The following is a 23,087-nucleotide window of genomic DNA, read 5'->3' as shown; positions in this document are numbered from 1 at the left end:
ACTCTTTCCACAAAATGGAGAACATTTTAGACACTTTCTGGACCCAGAAAGAGATTTAAAGCCTCCATCTCCTGTTGGCTTAGATATTTGATTATTGAGTCATCAACTGCCCTAGATGCTCCTCTAAGAGCACAGCCCCAGATCAGCATCTACTGCTAGATCTGAGCACACTTTTTTTCTCCCGAGATGTAAATCTGTTTTCCCTTAGTCCTGTCAGCAGCACAAGACTCTCTTCCCTACTTCTAGACATTCTGTAAATAAAAAGTAACTCCAGGGATAGTGTAGGTGCAGTCTTTTCAGGGTCACCATTCACTAGGAGCCTCATCTGCTCCATCAGCCCACAGGGAGGTGAAATCCCCATCATTGTGCTGTTGATGGGACTAAGGGAAAACCAGATTCACAATTAAAATTGAAACCTCCACATTCTGCTGAAAAGGATTTTGTAACAAAACTTCCCCCTTGGCTCCATTTCTCTTGAGACAGCAGGGTAAAGAAAGAAGGGCTTTTGTGCTTTAAATATACTTTATCTTTGATTCAGTCATTTTATATATTCTGTAGCCATCATTTGTCACACAGACCCTGCCCTGTGACTCCTTTTGTTAGAGCCAATGCACAAAACATTTCCTGGACCGACCATGGTTCCCTTGACCCAAGGTGACTATACCCTAGTCCAGCGGTCAGCAACCTTCGGCACTCCAGATGTGTTGAAACTACGACTCCCAGCATGCTAATTCACTTTTATGTGAGTTCTGAAAATAGCTAAGCAAGTGTGCATGCTGGGAGTCGTAGTTTTACCACAGTCAGCTCAGCTTCTCCTGCTCTATAACAAGCTGCATTGTGTGGTGACAGGTCCTCCAAGATCATCAGACTAGCTAACGATGCCGCGGCCTCCTCCTAATCCCATCAATCTGATATTTGACCTGTCCACAGAATAGGCGGTAATATCTGAATGACAGAACCCCTTTAATAGGAATTTGCTAAATCTTTAAGTTACCCCTCACAGCCATCGGATAGGGAAGAATCTATGGGGGTCCGGTATCTTTGTATGACTGGAGCGATGGTGACCGATGCTGCTGCTCCACTCATCCTTGGAAAAAGCCCCTTCATCCTTGGAAAAGGGGGCTGTGGAAACCTTTGCAGCACCTCTTCAAACAGCAGGGGCAGAGCGATACCTTGGCAATCTGGGATCTTTATGCCCAGGGACGGCGCTGCTCTATGGCACCTGATCCCAGGAGCCCTCACGTCAGCGGCATCCCATCCAGTAGATAACCCGGGACGGCACCCAGTCTATAGTCCTCACCTTTGCTGCATCAGTCAGGACTGTGGGAAAGCTGGGTGATGAGGAGATGTGCGAGTACTAGTGAGGGGATATCGCTCATCACCCAACTTTCCCAGAGACACACAACCCGGTACTGGAGGATCCAGAAGAAATAATCAGCACGAGAAATTTCTACAAAAGAAACCGTATTTTATTTAACAAATCTTGGCGGCTGGAGGCCGGGAGAGCGACCCGTTCACATACAGAGCGTCCAACGAGTCGACTAAAAACGGCGAGCGACACGGTAACTGACACCGGGGTGGGGGAGGGGCACTCCGAGACGAAAACCACTAAAAACCTGACGTGTTCACTGCAGCCGAGTCCTGGAGGAAAAGTAAAACTAGACACCAAAGCAGAAGGAACAGATACCCAAGGAAAGTGCAAGCAGTAGTGTGGGGCACGCGCCAGCAGTCGTGAGGAGGAGAGCAACGCTCTGCAGACACACAGATTATTACTACCACTGCAGCTCCACTCAGCGTCATAGGTTAAATCTGCACGTCCCTTCAGCTACATTGCACTAGTCACCTCCAGAGCTGCTTTCAGTTCTCCTGAAATATACTGACACGTCCCAAGCAGATCACCCGTTCTCTACATCACAGCGACTGCGCTGAGCTGTACATCTCCCACAATGCAACACAGCTGGGTCTGTACACCGTAGCTGCATCTCTGGAGGTGACTAGAGCATAAGGTGGAAGTTTTGCATGACTGCGGCTATGGATGTGACTGGAGTAGAGAAGACCTTAAGGATTCATAGAGATATGAAGATTTAACCTGAAGCTACACCAAGTAATCAGAGACGTACTGCAGACCGCTGCGCACAACAGCGAACCCTCATCAATAGCATTTACAGCTCCCATTGTTCTTACCATCTCCTCGCCCCGCAAAACCCCAGGGAACCCACATCAGCCGCCCGGCAGAGGTAGATTTCAGACTAGCAGACAAATAGATATCCACGTCTCCCGGGTCAGGAGCAGCAGGACCATAAACTACAACTAGCGGCCATTTAATTAGCAGACTGCCCCCTAGTGGACCAACAACTGACAAGTACCATGAAAGACACCCCGACCCAGCAGATCAGCTCACCGCCTGTTCACTCAGGAACTTTTATTATAAACAAAATGGGGGGTTAGATTCCAAAACAAAAAACACATTAAACAAGCAACAGACCTGCGGGCAAAACCCGAAACTTGCGGCAATAGAGGGGAAACAGGTTATATAAAAAAAAAAATGGAAGTGTTAAACAGGGCAGGTAAAGAAGAGAACAACCTGTCCAATAAATACTACAGAATCGAGAGCGGGCGCCGCACATCAGCCGACAAGCAGAGCCAAGTGTGCGGGCGCCGCAAGTCATTGGTCAAGGAGAGCCGGATGGTTATGTAAATGAACTGTTAAAATTAAACCACGTCACTCAAATGAATGGAGAGACTGGGGAGGCAGTGGGCTGGCCGTCCTGTCTATGGCGCAGACGATGCTGTGGGCACCATGGGGGGTGGAGTTGGTCCGTCACTGGGTGGAGGCGGCTGCTGCTGTGGTGGTGGTGCTGGAGCCGGGTCTGTGAGGAGGCAAAACAGCAATATAGATTAGTAATGAGCAGATAACAGAACACGCGACAGACATGTTACAGGGCGGAAGGTGGAGTGGCTCCTTTCAAACAGCCCACGTCATCCGCCACGGTGAGTTCGGCTCTGTAAATGGCGCCGCTGATCTCACACTGCAGCCAACTGAGGACTTATCAAGTATGTATATTGTGGTCTAAGAGCTTACACATGCCGTTTGGAGCCATCGGAGGTCGCGGTCCCACCATCATGCCGCTGGGCATCGGGGGAATCCCTGGCTGAGGTGGAGGTTGTGGGGGGCCGGCAGGGATGCATGTTCGGCATAATTCGTCCAGGCATAGGTGGTCCTGACATCATGGAGCTGGGTCCTGCCATTTGACCTGCAAGGGTTACAAGGGGAGCCCCATGGATTAGGGAGATAAATAGGAAGGGAAATAAAATAGGATAGTAATTTCCCCCCCCCCCCCCCAAATCAGGCCAGGAGGATCTACCCCTAACCCCCGATAAAGCCCCCCCAGGAGGTCCGAGTACCCACTTTAGACCAGGAGAATTGCCACCACCACCCACACGTGATTACACACTAAGCAGAAGGAAAATGTAGAAATTGATTTGGATCCACACAAGGTTTCCTAGTCAAAATTGCATCTGACAACACAGAAGTGGACATGTTGTCAGCCCAAGCTCTCAGTAGTGCAGCCTCAGGCTCTGGGCAACAAATAGGCATAAGGCAAAATAAGTATAAGTATAAAAACATATACAAAAAATGACTGTGTAGAAAAGGCCAGTCTATAAACTGCTGGACAATACATCACTCCCATCATCTTCAGGGGCTCAAAAACTCCCCTTCTGACCCCCTGAGTAATTCCCATCATCCTTGATCCAAAGGGCTCAATTTTCTAGGAAACCAAATCACAAAGAAACCAAAGCAAACCATGGATAGGAGGAAGGTGTGGCCCCCGGCTGGACTCCGTTCAGTCTGAATATACACTGCCTGACACAAGGGCCCCGGTATAAGCAGGGCCCCCCCTTGTCTGGCTGTATTCAGTGGTCTTACCACCGCGCATTTCTAACAGTCATAGAAACGCTGGCAGTAAGGCCCACGCTGAGCGCTCATGTCAGCCGTGTGTCTGACCGTCACAAGGGGGACACATGTAAGAATCCTCAGTGTGAATATAAAGATCTTCAGAATCTGAGAAAGGAGGAAAAACGAGGAGAAAGATGAAAAGCTGAAGACACTGTGCACCGCAGGAGCTCCTCTCCCCCACATACCACACGCTCTGACTTACCCCACCCCTGCATATGCCCAGAATACATGCCTGGCTGCGGCGGGTGGGCAGGGGGCATCTGGTGGTGTACACCATATGGAGGGGGCTGCTGTGGTGGCGGCTGCTGCAGGTGACCCATCATACCAGGGTGTGCAGGGGGTGCTATGTGGCCCATCCCAGGTCCAGAGGGGGCGGCGGGGTGCTGAGCGTTCTGTCCGTGCTGCTGCTGCTGCTGCTCCATCTGCTGCCGGGCCCTCATCTCAGCGTACTTCAGCTGCTCCATGTGGAAGTTCTGGCGCTCGGTGAGGAGCTGCTGCCGCTGCTGCTCCAGCTGTAACGGGAAGACAGACGTCAAGCTCATCACATACAGCATGGGCACCGCCAGTCAGGTGCTCCCCTTCACACCAACACAGAGAAGCTGCAGCTGCATCCCCCTCCTCCATTTACTATGTCACCCGAGAGGAAAGGGAGGAGGCTGCTGCAAGGTTTGGGAATTCACCATTTGTGGTGAAACTCAGAAGTCTCATCACCAAGTCTTTCCTATGTGTACACACACAATGGGGCGACTTCTAGTCTGATACTGCCTGTGCGGATGGACTGAGGATTCCCTGCAGTGCAGATCAGACATCAATGTGAGCGCTGCTCCGGGGGTTTGTCAGGAATAATCAGATGAATGACAGATAATGATCTGAGCAGTCAGGGGCCTGGGGTCAGGAATATAAAGCAGAGGTAATGTAGGGCGTCACGGAAGGATGGGCCACAGACAGCAGCAACAGGAATGCCATCGCTTCTGTGCAGTCTCTGCAGCCCATTCCCCCACAGACCACTCACCGCTTCCTTCTCCCGATCCATGATGGTTTCCAGTTCCTCAAAGTGACGTAGTTTAATCTCCAGTTTCTTCATCTGTGTCTCCACTAGCAGCGCAACCAGGGACTTGATTTTGCGTTCCTCCACAGCGGCCAGATGCTGCCAATGAGTGAAATGGAAAATGACATGAGGGGACAAACCTTCTACAGGCCATCAGAAGCTCCATGAGCCCCGATCTAGACAATGCATCCCCTGTAAGACACCATGAGCTGTGAAGGTAGAACCATAGAGTACAACAGTTCAACGACCCATGCAAGACCAGGTCTTCATGGTTAGAGGTCCAGGACTTCTGTAGGACTCGGGTCTGCCCAGTATCAGCAGGAACATAATGGACTCTTGGGCCTTCCAGAGCAGCAGATGGAGGATACATAGAGTGACCTTACCTTGGCTTTGGTGGCTGCAGAGGCCAGAGCGGCGGCGGCTGCCATAGCTACATTGCTCTCATTCATATCATTCTCCAATTTCTTCTTTACTGGGTCAAGCTCCTTGGCAGTCTCGACATTCTCTTTAGTTTCCTCCATCTCTTCTTCTGCAGGGAAGAACTAACTACCATTAGACACATCTATAACCAGCACATCATGTGTCCTATACAGCTCTAAGACTGACGGGAGGAGACACCACGAGCTGCAGGTTACACCTCACCCGTCTTGTCTTCTGGGGCCGGCTCGCTCTCCTCCTCCTCTGGTTTCTTCTCCGCGGAGGACTCCGGCTTCTCACACGACTCAGGCTCATTTTCCTTCTCACTTTTAACTTCACTCTAGAAGCAGACAAAGAGGTGAGGCTGGTGGGTAACCCAGTCCTTGTGTGGATGGTAGGCTGGGCCTCCAAACTGCATCCTAAATTCTGCCTCCCTGCATCGATGGCAGTAAGGAGCGGACAATCTGGAGCAGATTCAGACACAGGGCAGGAGGACATTCAGGGGCAAGTGACTGGACCCCTCAGCCTAGCTGCGTTTTAATGAATTGCTAAGCCCCCTTAATAATTGCAGTTCACACGGACTATTCGGAGCACACAAAATCCTTTAAGAAAATAAGTTGGAGGTGACCAGGAGCCCTTGATACTGACCTTCTCTGTTTGAGGGGCTTCTGGGGTCTCCGTTTCCATCTTCTCTTCTTCAGTAGACTCACCTGCAGTGAGAAGGGTTTTGGTTAATGCTGGCAGGAGTTTTAAGCTGCCGTTCACATAAGACATTTGTCTGCAGATGTGGTTTATCTACATCCATTACACAACTACATTCAAGGAACCATCTATAAAAACCTTACCTGTAGTAACTGATAGTGACCACAAGATGGGGCCAAGCATGATGATCTTACCATAGTGAAGCTTGGAGTAATACCCCCATCAGGGTCATGTTATACCCCACTGTGTACGGGTAAATGATAAAACCTGTGGACAGCCTCTTATAATTGCAGAAAACTGCACACCTGTACTTGATGGAAATCCCTGAACTTACTGGGTTTCTCTGTTTCTTCGGGGGTCGTTCCCGCTATACAGCTGCTTTCTAGTCCATAGGCAGGATCCACTTTGCCCAAAGCCTTGGCCGCCTCTTGAACCTTCTTGATGTGCGCCTCCACCAGCTCCAGGGGAACCTCTTCACGCACTCGGGAGAATTCCTCTGAGATAAGATTGCAGTGAAAACCATCAGCACGTGTGAATCAAGCCCAACCAAATCCAACTGACACTGGTGTATGGTTTGTTACAGTGTGTCAGCAGGACAGGCTTACAGATTCTGGATATAACCGTTTTATTCAATGAAAGCAAGCAGATATCTTGAAAACAGGAACTGTAAATCTCTTCCATCCATTTAATAGGAACACTGCAGCAATAGTTACCTAGAGCGGCTTTAGCAGCTGCAGCAGCGACTCTGGGGTCCACCACCGAGGCCAAGAAGGCAACCGTGCTCATAACTGGGTTGCCAGACTGGCTGAAGGGCACAGGCTGATAGGCCAGAGGTCCGAGGGAAGAGTTTGAGTTCTCCAGGTACGGATCCTCGATGGGGAGTCTGAGGAAGTGAAGGATGCATTCATCCTGAGTGCGGCTTCCCACGTGTTCCGACACCTTGTTCCAGTCGTCTTTGTACATTTCCAGGGCCTAGGGAGGTGACAAGGAGACGTGTGGGCACAGATGTGTGTGCTTCGTCCTGTCAAGTCCTGCTGAGGGTCCATCACTTACCTCTAGGAGAAGCAGCGTCTCCTGTTCCGTCCATTCCCTCCCAGCGCTGGCAGATTTGCTCTGTCAAGTAAGGGGTGACCATTAGTACTGGCTGCGCATCCCTCACCACCCGGACACAGCCCAATCTCCCACGTTCCCACCTTTGCCAGTGTCTTCTTGGAGTAGACTTCCGTCCTGAGGCCGAAGTTCTGCAGATCTGTTGGCTTGTCTTTATTTTTCTCGGGGAAACTCAACATCTGCTGAGCGGACGGCACCTAGAGGAAAGGCGCGGGAGTCAATAGAGCCTCACCGCCTCTGAGCCAAGGCGACTTGAGGAAGACGCATCCTACCTGTGGGGTTCTCATGTGAAGAGGCACCAGGCCAGATGGGGTGTCTGCCAGCACGTTAAAATGGGGTGTAGGGGGCGGTCCCATCGCCATAGGCCGTGAGTCTGCATCCACCTGGTAATTCACGAGGCCCCACTGCTCCAAAAAGGCGTGGACTCTAATGGAGAGGATACAAGAATGAGCTCTGCATAGCAAAGGTGACCCTCAAACCCTGACAATACAAGATGCGGGTGCAGAGGGCTAAGGACACCACAACTCCCATATGGCCATTCTGAGAGTTGTAGTTGCTACAGCAGAAGAGCTGTGGCTTTGTGGAGACCAACCTATGGCCCTCCAGCTGTCAGGGCATGCTAGGAGTTGTAGTTTTGCAGAAGCTGAAGGGCCTCAGGTTGGAGAAGATCGCTTTAGTCTATGAACAAGAAAAGCCCCAGCAGACATCTCACCTCATGATGGCGCAGACGTCTCCCGTCAGGTTCCTCCTGCAGGCGGTGCTGGTCAGATACTCCTGCGGGTTCAGTCTGTACGTATCGATGATAAAATTGCGATACGCCAAGTATCTGCAGGAAAGGGAGAAGTCAGTAATGTCCCCGCCTGGGTCATTATCACAAGCTTATGGCACAGTCTGTTGCCGTCACTCACATTTCTGGCGTTTTGGATTTGTTCTTCCCGTTGAAGAATTCTGGAAGCGCCCGCCGCTCGATGACGTGAATGCTGAAAGAGACGAGACCCTCGTGACCTTGCCGTACGAAGAGCACAGCACCAGAGGCTCCACACGTGACCGGACCCTCACCTGTTATAGTCAAACCAGGCTGCGTAGCTGGGAATGATGATGTGATTCGTCTGCTCCGTCACGTTATCTTCCCCGTTGTCCACCATCCGGCTCTGGTCTCCTCGGCTGGGATCTTCATCTTCCTGAAAACAGGTAAAACATGGTCACCAGGATCCAGATCGGCAGAGAGCGGACAATGATGGCAGATCACATGGTTTAAACATTATATTAAAGCCAATGCTAAGAAATGGGATGTCCAGATAGATCATACAGGGGTGCACATACTTTTAAGCATACAGGTTTTCTAGGGCTCTGAGCTCTGGTTTTTTTCTGACAACCTACAGCTACTACTAGAGGGACATCACTACATACAGATTATACAGCCACCACTAGAGGGAGCTCACTACATACAGATTATACAGCCACCACTAGAGGGACATCACTACATACAGATTATACAGCCACCACTAGAGGGAGCTCACTGCATACAGATTATACAGCCACCACTAGAGGGAGCTCACTACATACAGATTATACAGCCACCACTAGAGGGAGCTCACTGCATACAGATTATACAGCCACCACTAGAGGGCGCTCACTACATACAGATTATACAGCCACCACTAGAGGGAGCTCACTACATACAGAATATACAGCCACCACTAGGGGGCGCACACAGGGGACGGATTACTGGCTTCAATAAGATCTGTATATGCTTTCTGCATTAAAGGGGTTATCCAATTTCATAAACAGCCTCCCATGTGCTGGGCCCCTCACAGTGAATATATTTACCCCGCTCCCCGAGCCGCCGCTGCTGCTGTTTCTCCCTGTACCCGGATGAAAACATGGACAGGGACAAGCCTCCCTAGCGTCATCCATGCACAGGGAGAAGCAGTAGCGGCGGTGTGGGGACCAGGAGCGGCTCGGAGAGCAGGGTAAGCATGGTTTTGTATAACACCTTTAAACTTACCATATCTGTATAATCTGCATGTAGTGAGCTCCCTCTAGTGGCGACTGTATAATCTGTATGTAGTGAGCTCCCCTTAGTGGTGACTGTATAATCTGCATGTAGTGAGCTCCCCTAGTGGCGGCTGTATAATCTGCATGTAGTAAGCTCCCCCTAGTGGCGGCTGTATAATCTGCATGTAGTGAGCTCCCCCTAGTGGCGGCTGTATAATCTGCATGTAGTGAGCTCCCCCTAGTGGCGGCTGTATAATCTGCATGTAGTGAGCTCCCCCTAGTGGCGGCTGTATAATCTGCATGTAGTAAGCTCCCCCTAGTGGCGGCTGTATAATCTGCATGTAGTAAGCTCCCCCTAGTGGCGGCTGTATAATCTGCATGTAGTAAGCTCCCCCTAGTGGCGGCTGTATAATCTGTATGTAGTGAGCTCCCCCTAGTGGCGGCTGTATAATCTGTATGTAGTGAGCTCCCCCTAGTGGCGGCTGTATAATCTGTATGTAGTGAGCTCCCCCTAGTGGCGGCTGTATAATCTGTATGTAGTGAGCTCCCCCTAGTGGCGGCTGTATAATCTGTATGTAGTGAGCTCCCCTAGTGGCGGCTGTATAATCTGTATGTAGTGAGCTCCCCCTAGTGGCGGCTGTATAATCTGTATGTAGTGAGCTCCCCCTAGTGGCGGCTGTATAATCTGTATGTAGTGAGCTCCCCCTAGTGGCGGCTGTATAATCTGTATGTAGTGAGCTCCCCCTAGTGGTGGCTGTATAATCTGTATGTAGTGAGCTCCCCTAGTGGTGGCTGTATAATCTGTATGTAGTGAGCTCCCTCTAGTGGTGGCTGTATAATCTGTATGTAGTGAGCTCCCCTGGTGGTGGCTGTATAATCTGTATGTAGTGAGCTCCCCCTAGTGGTGGCTGTATAATCTGTATGTAGTGAGCTCCCTCTAGTGGTGGCTGTATAATCTGTATGTAGTGAGCTCCCTCTAGTGGTGGCTGTATAATCTGTATGCAGTGAGCTCCCTCTAGTGGTGACTGTATAATCTGTATGCAGTGAGCTCCCTCTAGTGGTGACTGTATAATCTGTATGTAGTGAACTCACTCAGAGGAAGCAAGTGGTGAACACTATAGATATTACACAATGAATCAGTTAATAAATGAAGACAATAAGAGTATAATACAAGGGCAGACTGACTGGAACATGGGACAATACAATATATCTTTCTGCAACACAACCTGCTCTCATCGTATAGAGAAGGGCGCCATCTTTTTGAATGATTGAAAGCAGCACAATGTCCTGCGTCTGAGCCGCTCATATCCACAGCCACCAATAGGAGACCCTGGACATAGCTGGCAGATCTACACGTGTCTGAGGTCCACACTCACCTTCCCGCTCGCAGTCACCGCTTCCTCCTCCTGATCATCTGCACACAAAAATAAATAAAATCTGGTTCAGCCAACTGTGCACAGGATGTGTTATAAGGCAGCGAATGGTCTGGGGTCATCCATACTACAGAAAGGACAGGGGATACCAGGGGGACCCGCACATCACTGCCGGATACAGGCTCCATACGTCCTGCGCAGGCGCCATGGGAATAGGAGGGAAAGGAGTTGCGCCGTCTGCACAATTGAAGGCGCATGCGCGGAGCCTGTAACATCTATTGTAGACTTACCTAAATCCGCCACGATGCCACCTTTCACCGGTGTGTGCTCACTGTCCTTCTTTGGATTCACTGGAAAACAAGAAAAGGTCAGCTGTCAGCGGCAGCCAGAGCGATGTCCGTGGCCGGCTGCACAGCAGGACACATCCCATGGTGTCATTACAGGCGCAGTTACCATTTTTGGGGAGGATGACCTCCTCCATGTTGGGGACAGGGGTGGGGTCTTCCATGTCTTTCGTCAGATCCTCCTGCTCGTCCTCTTCCTTCTGCCATCTCCTCTTGCCATAGAGGCCTCCTTGGCTAATGATAATGAAGAATCGACAGTCAGATTCCAGGTTCTGGAGATGGGCAGGCCGCGGCACACCGCATGTAACCCACAGCGGCTGACCTCAGAGGGAACGCCCTTTAAGTGACAGCGCTAAGGTTCTCATCGGTAATCCCCAGACACTCCCACATTAAATACTGCAATTTTGTAATAGGCTTTGTCTTATTTATAAGATCTCTGCTTGCTGTCAGTGAATGGAAACATTCAGTTTACAGTCAGAAGCAGCAGACCTAATGCTTATCACAGCTGAGCTTTTGCTACAATGGCTTCCAGCCTAGAAAATCCTCCGTGTCGGTGAGGAAGACATTTTTACCAAAACTAGTGCAAGGTAAAGCGGCCCAGGCGCCCGGTGCAACCAATTCCAGCACGACTTTCATTTTCTAAAGGACACGCAATCTGATTGGTTGCTATGGACAGCCTCCCCGCCGATCCCCTGCCCCCCGTGCTGATAAAACCTCCATTAGAAAAGGAATGGGAGTGGCGGTACACGACTGAACTCACCTCTTCTTTCCTGGCTTCTTGCGGGATTCAGAAGGCGTCTGTGGAGAAGGGGAGCGCTTCCGTTTCTTTGCAGACCCTACAGACTTCCGGTCTTTCCTCTCAGGGCTACGCACGGCCTGAAACAGAGACAAAAGCCTGTGAACATGGCCGCCAGCCATACACATTACCTAGCGGAAATATGGAAGTACGACGACAGCCCAATAATCCGTAAGCGTCGCTCTGGAGATCAGCAGCGCCAATGTCCGTTGCTGCTGTACGAGGCTCTGCTCCGTACCTCATCGGTCTTCAGGGAGACCCTCTGCCGGAAGCTGGTCACCTTCTTATTCTCATCGATCTCGTAGTCCTCCTCGTTCATCCACTCGTTAAACACATCAGTGTCCAGCAGCCATTTTGCATGAACCTAGAACCACGGAACGTGTACGGATTAGCGGGGGGTTCATCTGCCTCGGAATCAGACACATTGTCAGGGTCACTCACTTTCCAAGGTTTCTCGGCGATCGGCGGATCCTCGATATCCACGTCCAGATCTGTAACAGGAATCCAGGCATCGTAGCTGGAAGAAACGGATATGGAGTCAGTCCAGGACTGCCAGACCGTCTGGCCAAGCAATTTCAACACCTAGGTTTGCAGGCAGTGACTGGAAATCTGTCCTAGTTCTGCTCAAACAAATGGATTTGTTGCAATGTATCAGTGTAGCTAAAAGTTTGGAGAACGGCACAAATGTTACTTTCCACACAGTTTGCCGTTGCAGGTTTTTTAGGATCTTTTTGTAACCTATGGTACATTGAGCACTATTATAAACATGTCATCCGTTTTTTCTTTTAAGGGGATGTCTGGATTCCAATATTGATGATCGATCCTCAGGACAACCTCTTTTTTTATTTATTACACTGATCTCTCCTCTGCACAGGTCACAGTATCTGATCAGTGGGGGTCCGACACCCAGGACCCCCACCCACCAGCGCCTGTGAGCACAGCGCCGCACATTGTATAGTGGCCATGCTTGGTATCGCTCTCAGCCTCATTCGCTTCTATAGGGCCGAGCTGCTCCTAGGCCATGTGCCCGAAGAACGTGACGTCACTGTCCTAAATTGTGATAAACTCCAGGCACTGATTGGACAAGGAGTTGCGATCAGCATTTGGTCCTGAGGCTGACATCTAGCATAAGAAAAGGCCATCACTGGAAATATTGAATCTTTCAAGAAACTTGACGGATTTGTCAATGAAATGCTTATAATTGTCCTTCAGTTACCAAAGAAACATCTTAGAAAAAGATCCAAAAACACTGAAGTAGCAAACTCTGAAAACCAAACTTTGTTCCAGTCTCAAAACTTTGGGTGAGAGCAGCATTTTTCAGTGATGACTGTTCGTCTGAACTGTAACGAATCCTCAGCTGAGTGACAGCAGGACTAGGTCAGGATGGGATTCCGCCTTCTGGAGGTCAATGGACGACTTGCGTTTTTTTTTTTAACGTACTTTGTACAGCAATCTTGTCCTATTACATGAGACAAGCCGCCTATATAATACTCCAGTAATGTGCCGTAGCTCACATCGCTGCCCCTCCTCACCTGTCCGGGTGATAACCCCAATGCACGAGGACCTGTTTATCCTTCTTCAAGACAGGTCTCAGCCACTCATCTGCAAAGAGAAACCGTGTGAACAACGGACTACACCCAATGTGACCGTGGCAGATCGTACACAGAACTCCCCTCGGGCCCTTCTGAAGTATGGAGACTCCAGGAGGAATAACCTGAGATCTGTCTGGCTGTAAGACAACTGGCAGCAGCAGCCGCCCTCCTCCACTGCTCCAAGTCAATGAAAGATATTCAGAGCAAAATGACCTCCTGTGTTCAGACGGACAGAAGCCGCTGATCATGTAACCCATGTGGGGTACTCCATGCTGTATCTTTTCCCTGAACCCATGCAGCAGCCCCCACCACGTGCAGTAATGTCCACACCTGCGCAGGGACAGGGGCTTCCTTACCGTCATCCAGTGAGGTAGGGACAGGGTAAACATGGTGCGAGGCTTTCGCTTTCTCTTCTATGATTGTACCCTAAAACAGAAGGAAAACTGATGAGCACACGCGTGTCACACGTTAGGGAGCGGGCCGCCGCGCCGTCACGCGCCGCTCACCTGATGGCGCTTGACGATGTCCTTCAGTTTATTGGCCAGCTTCAGCTCTATTTCGGGGACGAGGTAGACAGTCGGTCGGCTTAGACAGTTGTTCTGCAAGGAGAAGAAACCCAATGAGCCGCAGAGTTCACCTCATTTAGACCTCTAGCAGACTTCCTGTGGGATGGAAAGTTAACCCCTTAATGACCAGGCCCCATTTATGGCACAACAGACCTAGTTTTTTGCCTCTGCGCATTCAGCAGCCACTGCCTTTTTAATTTATTTTTTCACTCATGTGTTTCCATGTTGCCGCATATGGGTTAAGCCCCATCGAACATACAAGTAAAAATGCAGATCCGCAGCAGTGCAGCTCCGGGGTCCCTTCTAGGACTGACGGCGCAGTTCTCGCGTCTCAGATCAAACCACCGTGAAATCCAGCGACCCGACAAAAGAGGGGCCCTTTGATTACTACAGTCATGAGACTCTGTGGCATGAAAGGGTTAAACAGTCGACGTGTTCTGATCTCGGCCATTAGAGCAGGCGGTGTCGTTAGGCAGCCGAGCGCAGGCATCCTCAAACTGCGGCCCTCCAACTACAACTCCCAGCATGCCCGAACATGCCTACAGCAGGGCATTGTGGGAGTTGTAGTTTTACAACAGCTGGAGGGCCGCAGGTTGAGGATGCCTGCTCTGGCACCCCACAGGAACTAGATATATCACCTAGTGCTCTAGAATAAGGCCCATGGTTGGTCATTAAGGGTTAAAGGAGTTTTCCTGTAAATGCTCCTTTTTACAAGCGGATGTCACCCATCAACAGGAGCCATTGCCTGCACAAGACTCAGGCGGAGGACAGACTTATAATCTTGGCCTATCCTTGGGATGGGGCATCAATATCTGAACGGTGGGGGTCCGACGTGTGGCACCCCTTACTGATCAGCTGCAGTGCTCCTGTGAATGCTGCGGCCTCCCGGCAGTGTACCAGGCGCAGTGCCGTCCATTGTTTAGCAGCCCAGGCCCATTCATAGAACTGACCCACGCCGAAGCCATGTGACCGATATACGATGACATCACTGGACTCAGAGTGCCGCCATCGCATCAGATATTGGATGACCCATCAATAAATTCCCAGCAACCCTTTAAAGGGACAGGAGCTGCTGGAGGCAACACTCCCCGAATAGCGCTGATATACAGAGACTGTTCAGGACACGAGGAACAAGAGCAACCCCACCTGCATCAGTGTCTTCTCAATGGCCATGAACATCTCCACGTTGCGATCCATCCTGGATGGATTCTGCAAATCGAACCTCCTCCTGCAGGAGATAAAGAAGTGGTCACGGACGGCAGGAGGACTTAAAGGGGTTCCCAGCTTATATTCACAGGGTACACCATTAATGTAAGGACCCCCAGTGCCACTGCATCCAGGCAGTGAATGGAGACGTGGCTGCACAGGTCTATGGCTCGCTCCATTCACTTCTATGAGAATGCGGGAGCCATGAATACCTGAGGTGGGATACCCTTTAATGATGAGCGCCATCCACTACCCTGCTTTATCAGTCCTCACCATCCCTGATCGCTCCGGTGCTTGTACGCGGCTCCCAGGATGTGACACAGGGCTCCGCCGGCTTTAAAGTCCAAGAAGCACTTAATCTGCAAAATACGGAAAAACAGATTCACTCAAAATGAAACAGCAGGAGCCCATAATAAAGCGGAACCCCACCCCAAACACAAGGGTAGTGCAGCTGGGAACCCACCACAATGGGGGATCAAATGGGACAACCAACACGGTCAACGGGGACTAACCAACCAGCAGGCAGATCGCCAATGTAACTGGGAGGCTCAGACGTGGACTGGAGTCTCCTCCATTACCCCCGACCCCCCCACTCACAGGCAGTTTAGTGAAGGCCGGGTTGGTGACGTGTCGTCCGAATGCATCTTCCTGGAACTGCAGGAGTTGAGAGACCAAGACGGCCAGGGCTTTGTTGGTTGGAGAATCGGCCTGCACATACTGGGAGGAGAGGACAAAGGGTTAACAAGAGACTAAACATAAATAACCTAAAATATGGAAGGAAAGGACAAACAGCAAAACGGCTTCAAAAGAATCTTAATAACTCTCGCCCCCCCCATAATAAGACAGTGGAGGAGCAGAACCTCCACCCCAGAAGGGAGGGGGTGGCACCAGGGTTGCCAGCTTTGCCCACCTGCCCGTTCCACGTGTGCCGACCTCACTATCGCTCCCTACAGGCCATTCAACAGTATAACAATTTAACCCCGACATGTCCAAAGTGCACATTATAGAAAGGTGGAGCAGCAGTCTGTAGTAATGGCTCCTCCATCCCTTCCACAGGATACACGTCTGTCAGGTGCGGGGTTCCCCCTACCATGAAAGGAGCAGCTCTCCATTGTCTTCTATGGGAATTTTGACAATAATAGACCTGGCTCACCCGCTGTTAGGCTATCTGCACACGGGTGCGGGGGAACCCACATAAGACTCGCACCAAAGTCCGCAGTTTCTAATTGCTGCAGATCTCATCCTTCCATTGAAAACATAATTGACATGCAGCAGATTCGGAAATCCGCACGACCGGTCAATTTCTGCATGGAAACCAACCCTAGTGCACGCGGGGTCTGACTAGTCTCATACACGGCGCAGGAATGAAAAAAAACAAACACTGCACAATCCCCCCCAACCCACAAATAGATTAATACATCCCGAGGCTGCTCTGTTCACAGTCCCCACAGAACCAGCAAAAGGCTTAGTCCTGTGCCCACTGGGGCCAGTCACAGGCGGCAGCAGCTCAACTGGTAGATCAATGCATTGAGCACTGAGGCCAGTGATTGGCTGCAGCAGTCAACCAAGATAAGATGCCTTTATTGTCACTGTACAATACAATGTAATGTTGTTTGGAGCAATCCTAGATGCCATGGACAGAGGAACAAGAACTGACATTTAAACTAAAGCATTGCACTAGAAGGCGTTACTATTCACAGGTCACAGCATATATATAGCAAGTGCTTGTGAGTGTATACACTGATCAGACAGCACTGCAGACAAGAGGTCATCATGGGGACACGGATGCAGCCGTCACTTTCAGTCTGTGGTAGTTTCTATCCTAGGAAGGGGCAATAATCTCCGAGCATTTAGGAGACTGATTGCTTTGGGGTAGACGCTGTTCTTCAGCCTAGTGGTGCGGGCGTGGAGGGCTCTGAGACGCCTACCGGAGGGCAGGGGAGTGACAAGGCTGTGGCCGGGGAGAGTCGGGTCCCGCAGATAATCTTTGCCCTGTTGCTGCAGCGAGCAGTGAAGATGGCATCCAGTGATGGTAACTGAGTACCAGGGATTCTGATGATGCGCTTGAGGGTCTTTTTGTCCTCAGAAGAGCAGCCGGAGGACCACCCTGTACTGCAGGATGTGAGAACAGACATACCTGGTCCTGTGCAACTGAAAGAAACCAGGAAAGAGGCTGCAGCAGCATCACAGAGGGACCAGCAGTTTTTTAATGTTTTGGCAGGAGAGGGGAGGGAAAAAAATAAAAAAAAAAATGCCGGCTTCGGCTGCGGACCGCGGCATTATCCGCCATATGAACAGCGCAGACGGAAAACCTTCTTCACATCCGGAGGCTGAAACCAGATTATTATTATAATTGTATCCAGTCCAGGGAAGATAAACATCTGGAATCCAGACTGACACATTGTAACAAACCATCAGAGATCTGCCCGCACCTGAGAGAACGGTCTACACTGGAAACAACTAACAAACTCAGCTGTGAATAAAGGAGTCTATTCACCAAAAGCAAGCAAAGGTGTCATCTGCTCTGTAAGGGACTGAGCCTGGTTCATTTATAAAGGGGGATTCCGGACCTCAGCACTTACGGACTGGATATGTGGGGGTCCGACTGCAGGGACCACCACTAGAACGCATAATGATGGGCACTGGTGATGTGTACAGGACCCGAGCCGTGTGATGTCATCAGTGTCTGATGGGCGCTGGTGATGTGTACAGGACCCGAGCCGTGTGATGTCATCAGTGTCTGATGGGCGCTGGTGATGTGTACAGCAGTGTTTCCCAACCAGTGTGCCTCCAGCTGTTGCAAAACTACAACTGCCAGCATGCCCGCACAGCCAAAGGCTGTCCGGGCATGCTGGGAGTTGTAGTTTTACAACAGCTGGAGGCACACTGGTTGGGAAACACTGCTGTACAGGACCCGAGCCGTGTGATGTCATCAGTGTCTGATGGGCGCTGGTGATGTGTACAGGACGCGAGCCGTGTGATGTCATCAGTGTCTGATGGGCGCTGGTGATGTGTACAGGACGCGAGCCGTGTGATGTCATCAGTGTCTGATGGGCGCTGGTGATGTGTACAGGACGCGAGCCGTGTGATGTCATCAGTGTCTGATGGGCGCTGGTGATGTGTACAGGACGCGAGCCGTGTGATGTCATCAGTGTCTGATGGGCGCTGGTGATGTGTACAGGACGCGAGCCGTGTGATGTCATCAGTGTCTGATGGGCGCTGGTGATGTGTACAGGACGCGAGCCGTGTGATGTCATCAGTGTCTGATGGGCGCTGGTGATGTGTACAGGACGCGAGCCGTGTGATGTCATCAGTGTCTGATGGGCGCTGGTGATGTGTACAGCACGCGAGCCGTGTGATGTCATCAGTGTCTGATGGGCGCTGGTGATGTGTACAGGACGCGAGCCGTGTGATGTCATCAGTGTCTGATGGGCACTGGTGATGTGTACAGGACGCGAGCCGTGTGATGTCAGTGTCTGCAGTACATATATCCCCACATCCCACCAGAGAGGACGTGAGGCCCATGAACTACAAGCTCCTGTAGCAGCCCATTGGCCAGGAGTCACCACTTCAGGTGTTCCTGAATTTGACGAAGCTGCAAGTATTAACCCTGCGAGGGAGGAGGGGACAGCAGCTCTGCATGGGCTCAGCTATGCCACATGTTAAGAGGGGATCCAACAGTTTATATATGCGAGAGGCAGGGGGCGCCAGCGAGTGCTGTATATCAGCAGTAAAGGGGTATTTCCACCTCCAAATGTGAGGCTATACGATCACTGAGGTCGCAGGGTCTGATCCTAAGAACGACACCACTTGCTTGCGCAGCAGAACCCAGAGAGCCGCCCCACTCCCTAGAACTAGGCCACAGCTGGGTGGACGGGGGGCCACTGTGCAGGAGCCGCCCCCCACTCCCTAGAACTGGGTCACAGCTGGGTGGACGGGGGGCCACTGTGCAGGAGCCACCCCCACTCCCTAGAACTGGGCCACAGCTGGGTGGACGGGGGGCCACTGTGCAGGAGCCGCCCCCCACTCCCTAGAACTGGGCCACAGCTGGGTGGACGGGGGGCCACTGTGCAGGAGCCGCCCCCCACTCCCTAGAACTGGGCCACAGCTGGGTGGACGGGGGGCCACTGTGCAGGAGCCACCCCCACTCCCTAGAACTGGGCCACAGCTGGGTGGACGGGGGGCCACTGTGCAGGAGCCGCCCCCCACTCCCTAGAACTGGGCCACAGCTGGGTGGACGGGGGGCCACTGTGCAGGAGCCGCCCCCCAATCCCAGCCGGGTGGACGGGATGTCATAGCACTAATACAGTGCAGCACCCCCTTAATTATCAGGATCGGGGGCAGGCCCCACGTAGTAAAGCCCTTTTAACTCCTGTAATGCTGGACAGACTCTGCTCTCACTCCAACATTATATTATAGAAGTACCATCCTACACAGGATTGATTGCTCAGGTCTAGGACAGTCTATGGGGGGTCTCCATTGCTTCCTCCCAGGCAGACATCTCTGGATGTCACCAAGAAAGCGTCCATTCACTGTCAGCAAGCCAGGATCTTGAAAAATTAGGAAGAATTGAAAGGGCACCAGAAAGGTGCAGAACTCGTCAGAGGTGAGCGCGGCCGTTCACGTGTCAGTCTAACATCCGTTATCCCCGGCGCAGCTCAGCGTCTGCCGACATGGGTGTCAATACCTATGCAATGTTGCAGACCAGTAACACTGTATTGGGGGGGGGGGGGGGGGGGGGGGGGTTATGAATACTTAAGCAATACTAATGTACAAGTCTGGCACCATTGAGCCTGTCTGGAGATGCAGTACAGGGGGTGTGAATACATATGCAATGCTCCCACACGTGACTGGCCAAGAGGAAGGGTAACTCTGACCCAATGGGAGGGGAACAACAGAGGGGTGTGATTACATATGCAGGAGGCACTCTGCCCCAATACACGGGGTGTGAATACATATGCAATACAAGCTGCAGACGGCCACCCCCGAGCTCTGCCTGGAGACACGGCCCAGTACAGGGGAGTGAAGACATATGCAGCATAGCCGCACACGTGACTGCGGACGGTCCACTCTGTGGAGGGGGGGTGTCCCCCGCAGTCAGCCGCCCCCACCACACCAGGCCCCGGCGCTCACTCCAGCCCCCGGCTCGCAGGCCGCCCTCACCTTCTTGTAGTTCTTGCCGATCCACACCCGCACGCCGTCCAGCTGGGACACGGTGTCCGGGCTCTCCCAGAACTTGGTGACGGGGCCCCCGTCCTTCCTGCGGGCCTGAGCCAGCGGAGCGGCCGCCCCTCCTGCCGATGCCGCCATGGAGTCCCCGTCGCCGTCCTCCTCCTCCCCGTCACACTCCTCCTCTTCCTCCTCTTCTTCGTCCTCCTCTTCTCCGTCCTCTTCCTCCTCGGGATCCCTCCGGGGCTCCTCCCGGCGAGGCCCGGCCTGCTGGTACTGGCGTGTGGCCGGGCTGCCTTCCTCCCCGCCGGCCGCTCCACCTCCCCGGCGGCGCCTCCTCCTCTGCCTGGATCCCGCCAGCCTGCCGTCTCCTCCGCTGCTGCCGTTACAGCCACCGGGGCCTCCGGGCCCGACCTGCCTTTGTTTCATCGCCGCCGCACTCGTTGCTTGCCGGGGGAATGCTGCTGCGGCCTGTGCAGCGCGGGAGACCCTCCCCCACCGACTGCCAATCACGCGGACGCCACGCCCACTCCAGGTGCCAATCTTCAAAGATGCCGCCCACATAGCCTGTCTATCACACGAAAGACACGCCCACTCGAGACGCAAATCACCGAAGACATGCCTACATCGGCTGACAATCATCGGACCCACTCACCTGATGACCACACCCACTGTCCGCTTTAGACTTCCCCTACGAACTGCCCGTCAAATTCAAAAGTCCTCCTCCTTACCGTTCATCCACGGAAAAGCTCCCGCCCACCTTATTCATTCATCTGATTCTATAAACTGTCAATCATCGCCCAGGCATTCCTTTGATTGGAAACGCGCTTACGTCGCGCCCACCAAGAGAAGACCACGCCCACACCTTTTAGTCTTGTTTATTCCAAACAGTCCTAACCACAAGACCCCTAATCTTCCATAGCCACGCCCCTCTGATAGCACGCGACGTAACGTGGGGACGCAGGAGCTTCCAAGCACAAAGCCACGAGGGGTGTCAACAAAACAATCTTTATTAACATGATGCGCCCCCCGCGCATGCGTAGTAAAGGTTTTCCAAACCGCGCAAGCAGCAGATGAGCATGGGCTTAGTGTAGTGAGGTTTCCCCTGAAGACGCCATGTAGATGGCGAAACATGTCGGGGGACAGTGGAGAGGAGTTTAGGCTACAGTAGACCAAGTTAATGTGTGAAAGCAGCTAGACACCGAGAAACTATTAGGTAGAAAGTGCAGCAAGCGCGCCGCCACCAGAATAATAGCTGTAGAAAGAAAACCATCACAGCACACAAGGGGTAAATATAACTAAGCATCCACTAATTATTAAAAAAAGTGAATAAAAGTTACATTTTAACATTAAAACAAAATATGCACATGTCAAGAGTAGGCAATCAGTAGTCTAGTACTAAATGTAAATACAACATAAGTGCCTCTATATGTGTAGGGTATATATATAATACAGGGTGTACACAGTGACTGCACCAGCAGAATAGTGAGTGCAGCTCTGGAGTATAATACAGGATGTAACTCAGGATCAGTACAGGATAAGTAATGTATGTACACAGTGACTCCACCAGCAGAATAGCGAGCGCAGCTCTGGAGTATAATACAGGATGTAACTCAGGATCAGTACAGGATAAGTAATGTATGTACACAGTGACTGCACCAGCAGAATAGTGAGTGCAGCTCTGGAGTATAATACAGGATGTAACTCAGGATCAGTACAGGATAAGTAATGTGTGTACACAGTGACTGCACCAGCAGAATAGTGAGTGCAGCTCTGGAGTATAATACAGGATGTAACTCAGGATCAGTACAGGATAAGTAATGTATGTACACAGTGACTCCACCAGCAGAATAGTGAGTGCAGCTCTGGAGTATAATACAGGATGTAACTCAGGATCAGTACAGGATAAGTAATGTATGTGCACAGTGACTGCACCAGCAGAATAGTGAGTGCAGCTCTGGAGTATAATACAGGATGTAACTCAGGATCAGTACAGGATAAGTAATGTATGTACACAGTGACTCCACCAGCAGAATAGTGAGTGCAGCTCTGGAGTATAATACAGGATGTAACCCAGGATCAGTACAGGATAAGTAATGTATGTACACAGTGACTGCACCAGCAGAATAGTGAGTGCAGCTCTGGAGTATAATACAGGATGTTACTCAGGATCAGTACAGGATAAGTAATGTATGTACACAGTGACTGCACCAGCAGAATAGTGAGTGCAGCTCTGGAGTATAATACAGGATGTAACTCAGGATCAGTACAGGATAAGTAATGTATGTACACAGTGACTGCACCAGCAGAATAGTGAGTGCAGCTCTGGAGTATAATACAGGATGTAACTCAGGATCAGTACAGGATAAGTAATGTATGTACACAGTGACTCCACCAGCAGAATAGTGAGTGCAGCTCTGGAGTATAATACAGGATGTAACCCAGGATCAGTACAGGATAAGTAATGTATGTACACAGTGACTGCACCAGCAGAATAGTGAGTGCAGCTCTGGAGTATAATACAGGATGTTACTCAGGATCAGTACAGGATAAGTAATGTATGTACACAGTGACTGCACCAGCAGAATAGTGAGTGCAGCTCTGGAGTATAATACAGGATGTAACTCAGGATCAGTACAGGATAAGTAATGTATGTACACAGTGACTGCACCAGCAGAATAGTGAGTGCAGCTCTGGAGTATAATACAGGATGTAACTCAGGATCAGTACAGGATAAGTAATGTATGTACACAGTGACTGCACCAGCAGAATAGTGAGTGCAGCTCTGGAGGATAATACAGGATATAA

The 23,087-nt window shown here is 51.2% G+C and overlaps 1 protein-coding gene and 1 non-coding gene across 2 annotated transcripts; both read right to left on the bottom strand.

Annotated features, from left to right (window-relative positions):
- Window positions 1-1,447: 1,447 nt before the first annotated feature.
- On the bottom strand, window positions 1,448-21,532 carry SMARCC1 (SWI/SNF related, matrix associated, actin dependent regulator of chromatin subfamily c member 1). The gene is given in 29 exon segments (XM_044292981.1): window positions 1,448-2,870; window positions 3,083-3,179; window positions 3,181-3,254; window positions 4,191-4,470; window positions 4,971-5,105; window positions 5,390-5,535; window positions 5,649-5,763; window positions 6,072-6,133; window positions 6,460-6,621; window positions 6,839-7,097; window positions 7,179-7,238; window positions 7,319-7,432; window positions 7,508-7,661; window positions 7,948-8,061; window positions 8,144-8,215; window positions 8,295-8,416; window positions 10,610-10,647; window positions 10,897-10,956; window positions 11,060-11,184; window positions 11,711-11,826; window positions 11,985-12,110; window positions 12,188-12,263; window positions 13,279-13,348; window positions 13,695-13,764; window positions 13,845-13,937; window positions 15,051-15,132; window positions 15,384-15,469; window positions 15,708-15,827; window positions 20,274-21,532. Coding segments are annotated over 29 exon segments (3,774 nt in total). The 5' UTR covers window positions 20,922-21,532; the 3' UTR covers window positions 1,448-2,772.
- Window positions 18,581-18,710, bottom strand: LOC122939705. Its single transcript, XR_006390143.1, has one exon. It is a non-coding gene; the product is annotated as a small nucleolar RNA SNORA5 (small nucleolar RNA).
- Window positions 21,533-23,087: the final 1,555 nt, after the last annotated feature.

This window comes from Bufo gargarizans, chromosome 5 (assembly GCF_014858855.1).
Source record: "Bufo gargarizans isolate SCDJY-AF-19 chromosome 5, ASM1485885v1, whole genome shotgun sequence".
NCBI classification, from domain to species: Eukaryota; Metazoa; Chordata; class Amphibia; order Anura; family Bufonidae; genus Bufo; species Bufo gargarizans.
This window is presented reverse-complemented; position numbering and strand designations above follow the sequence as displayed.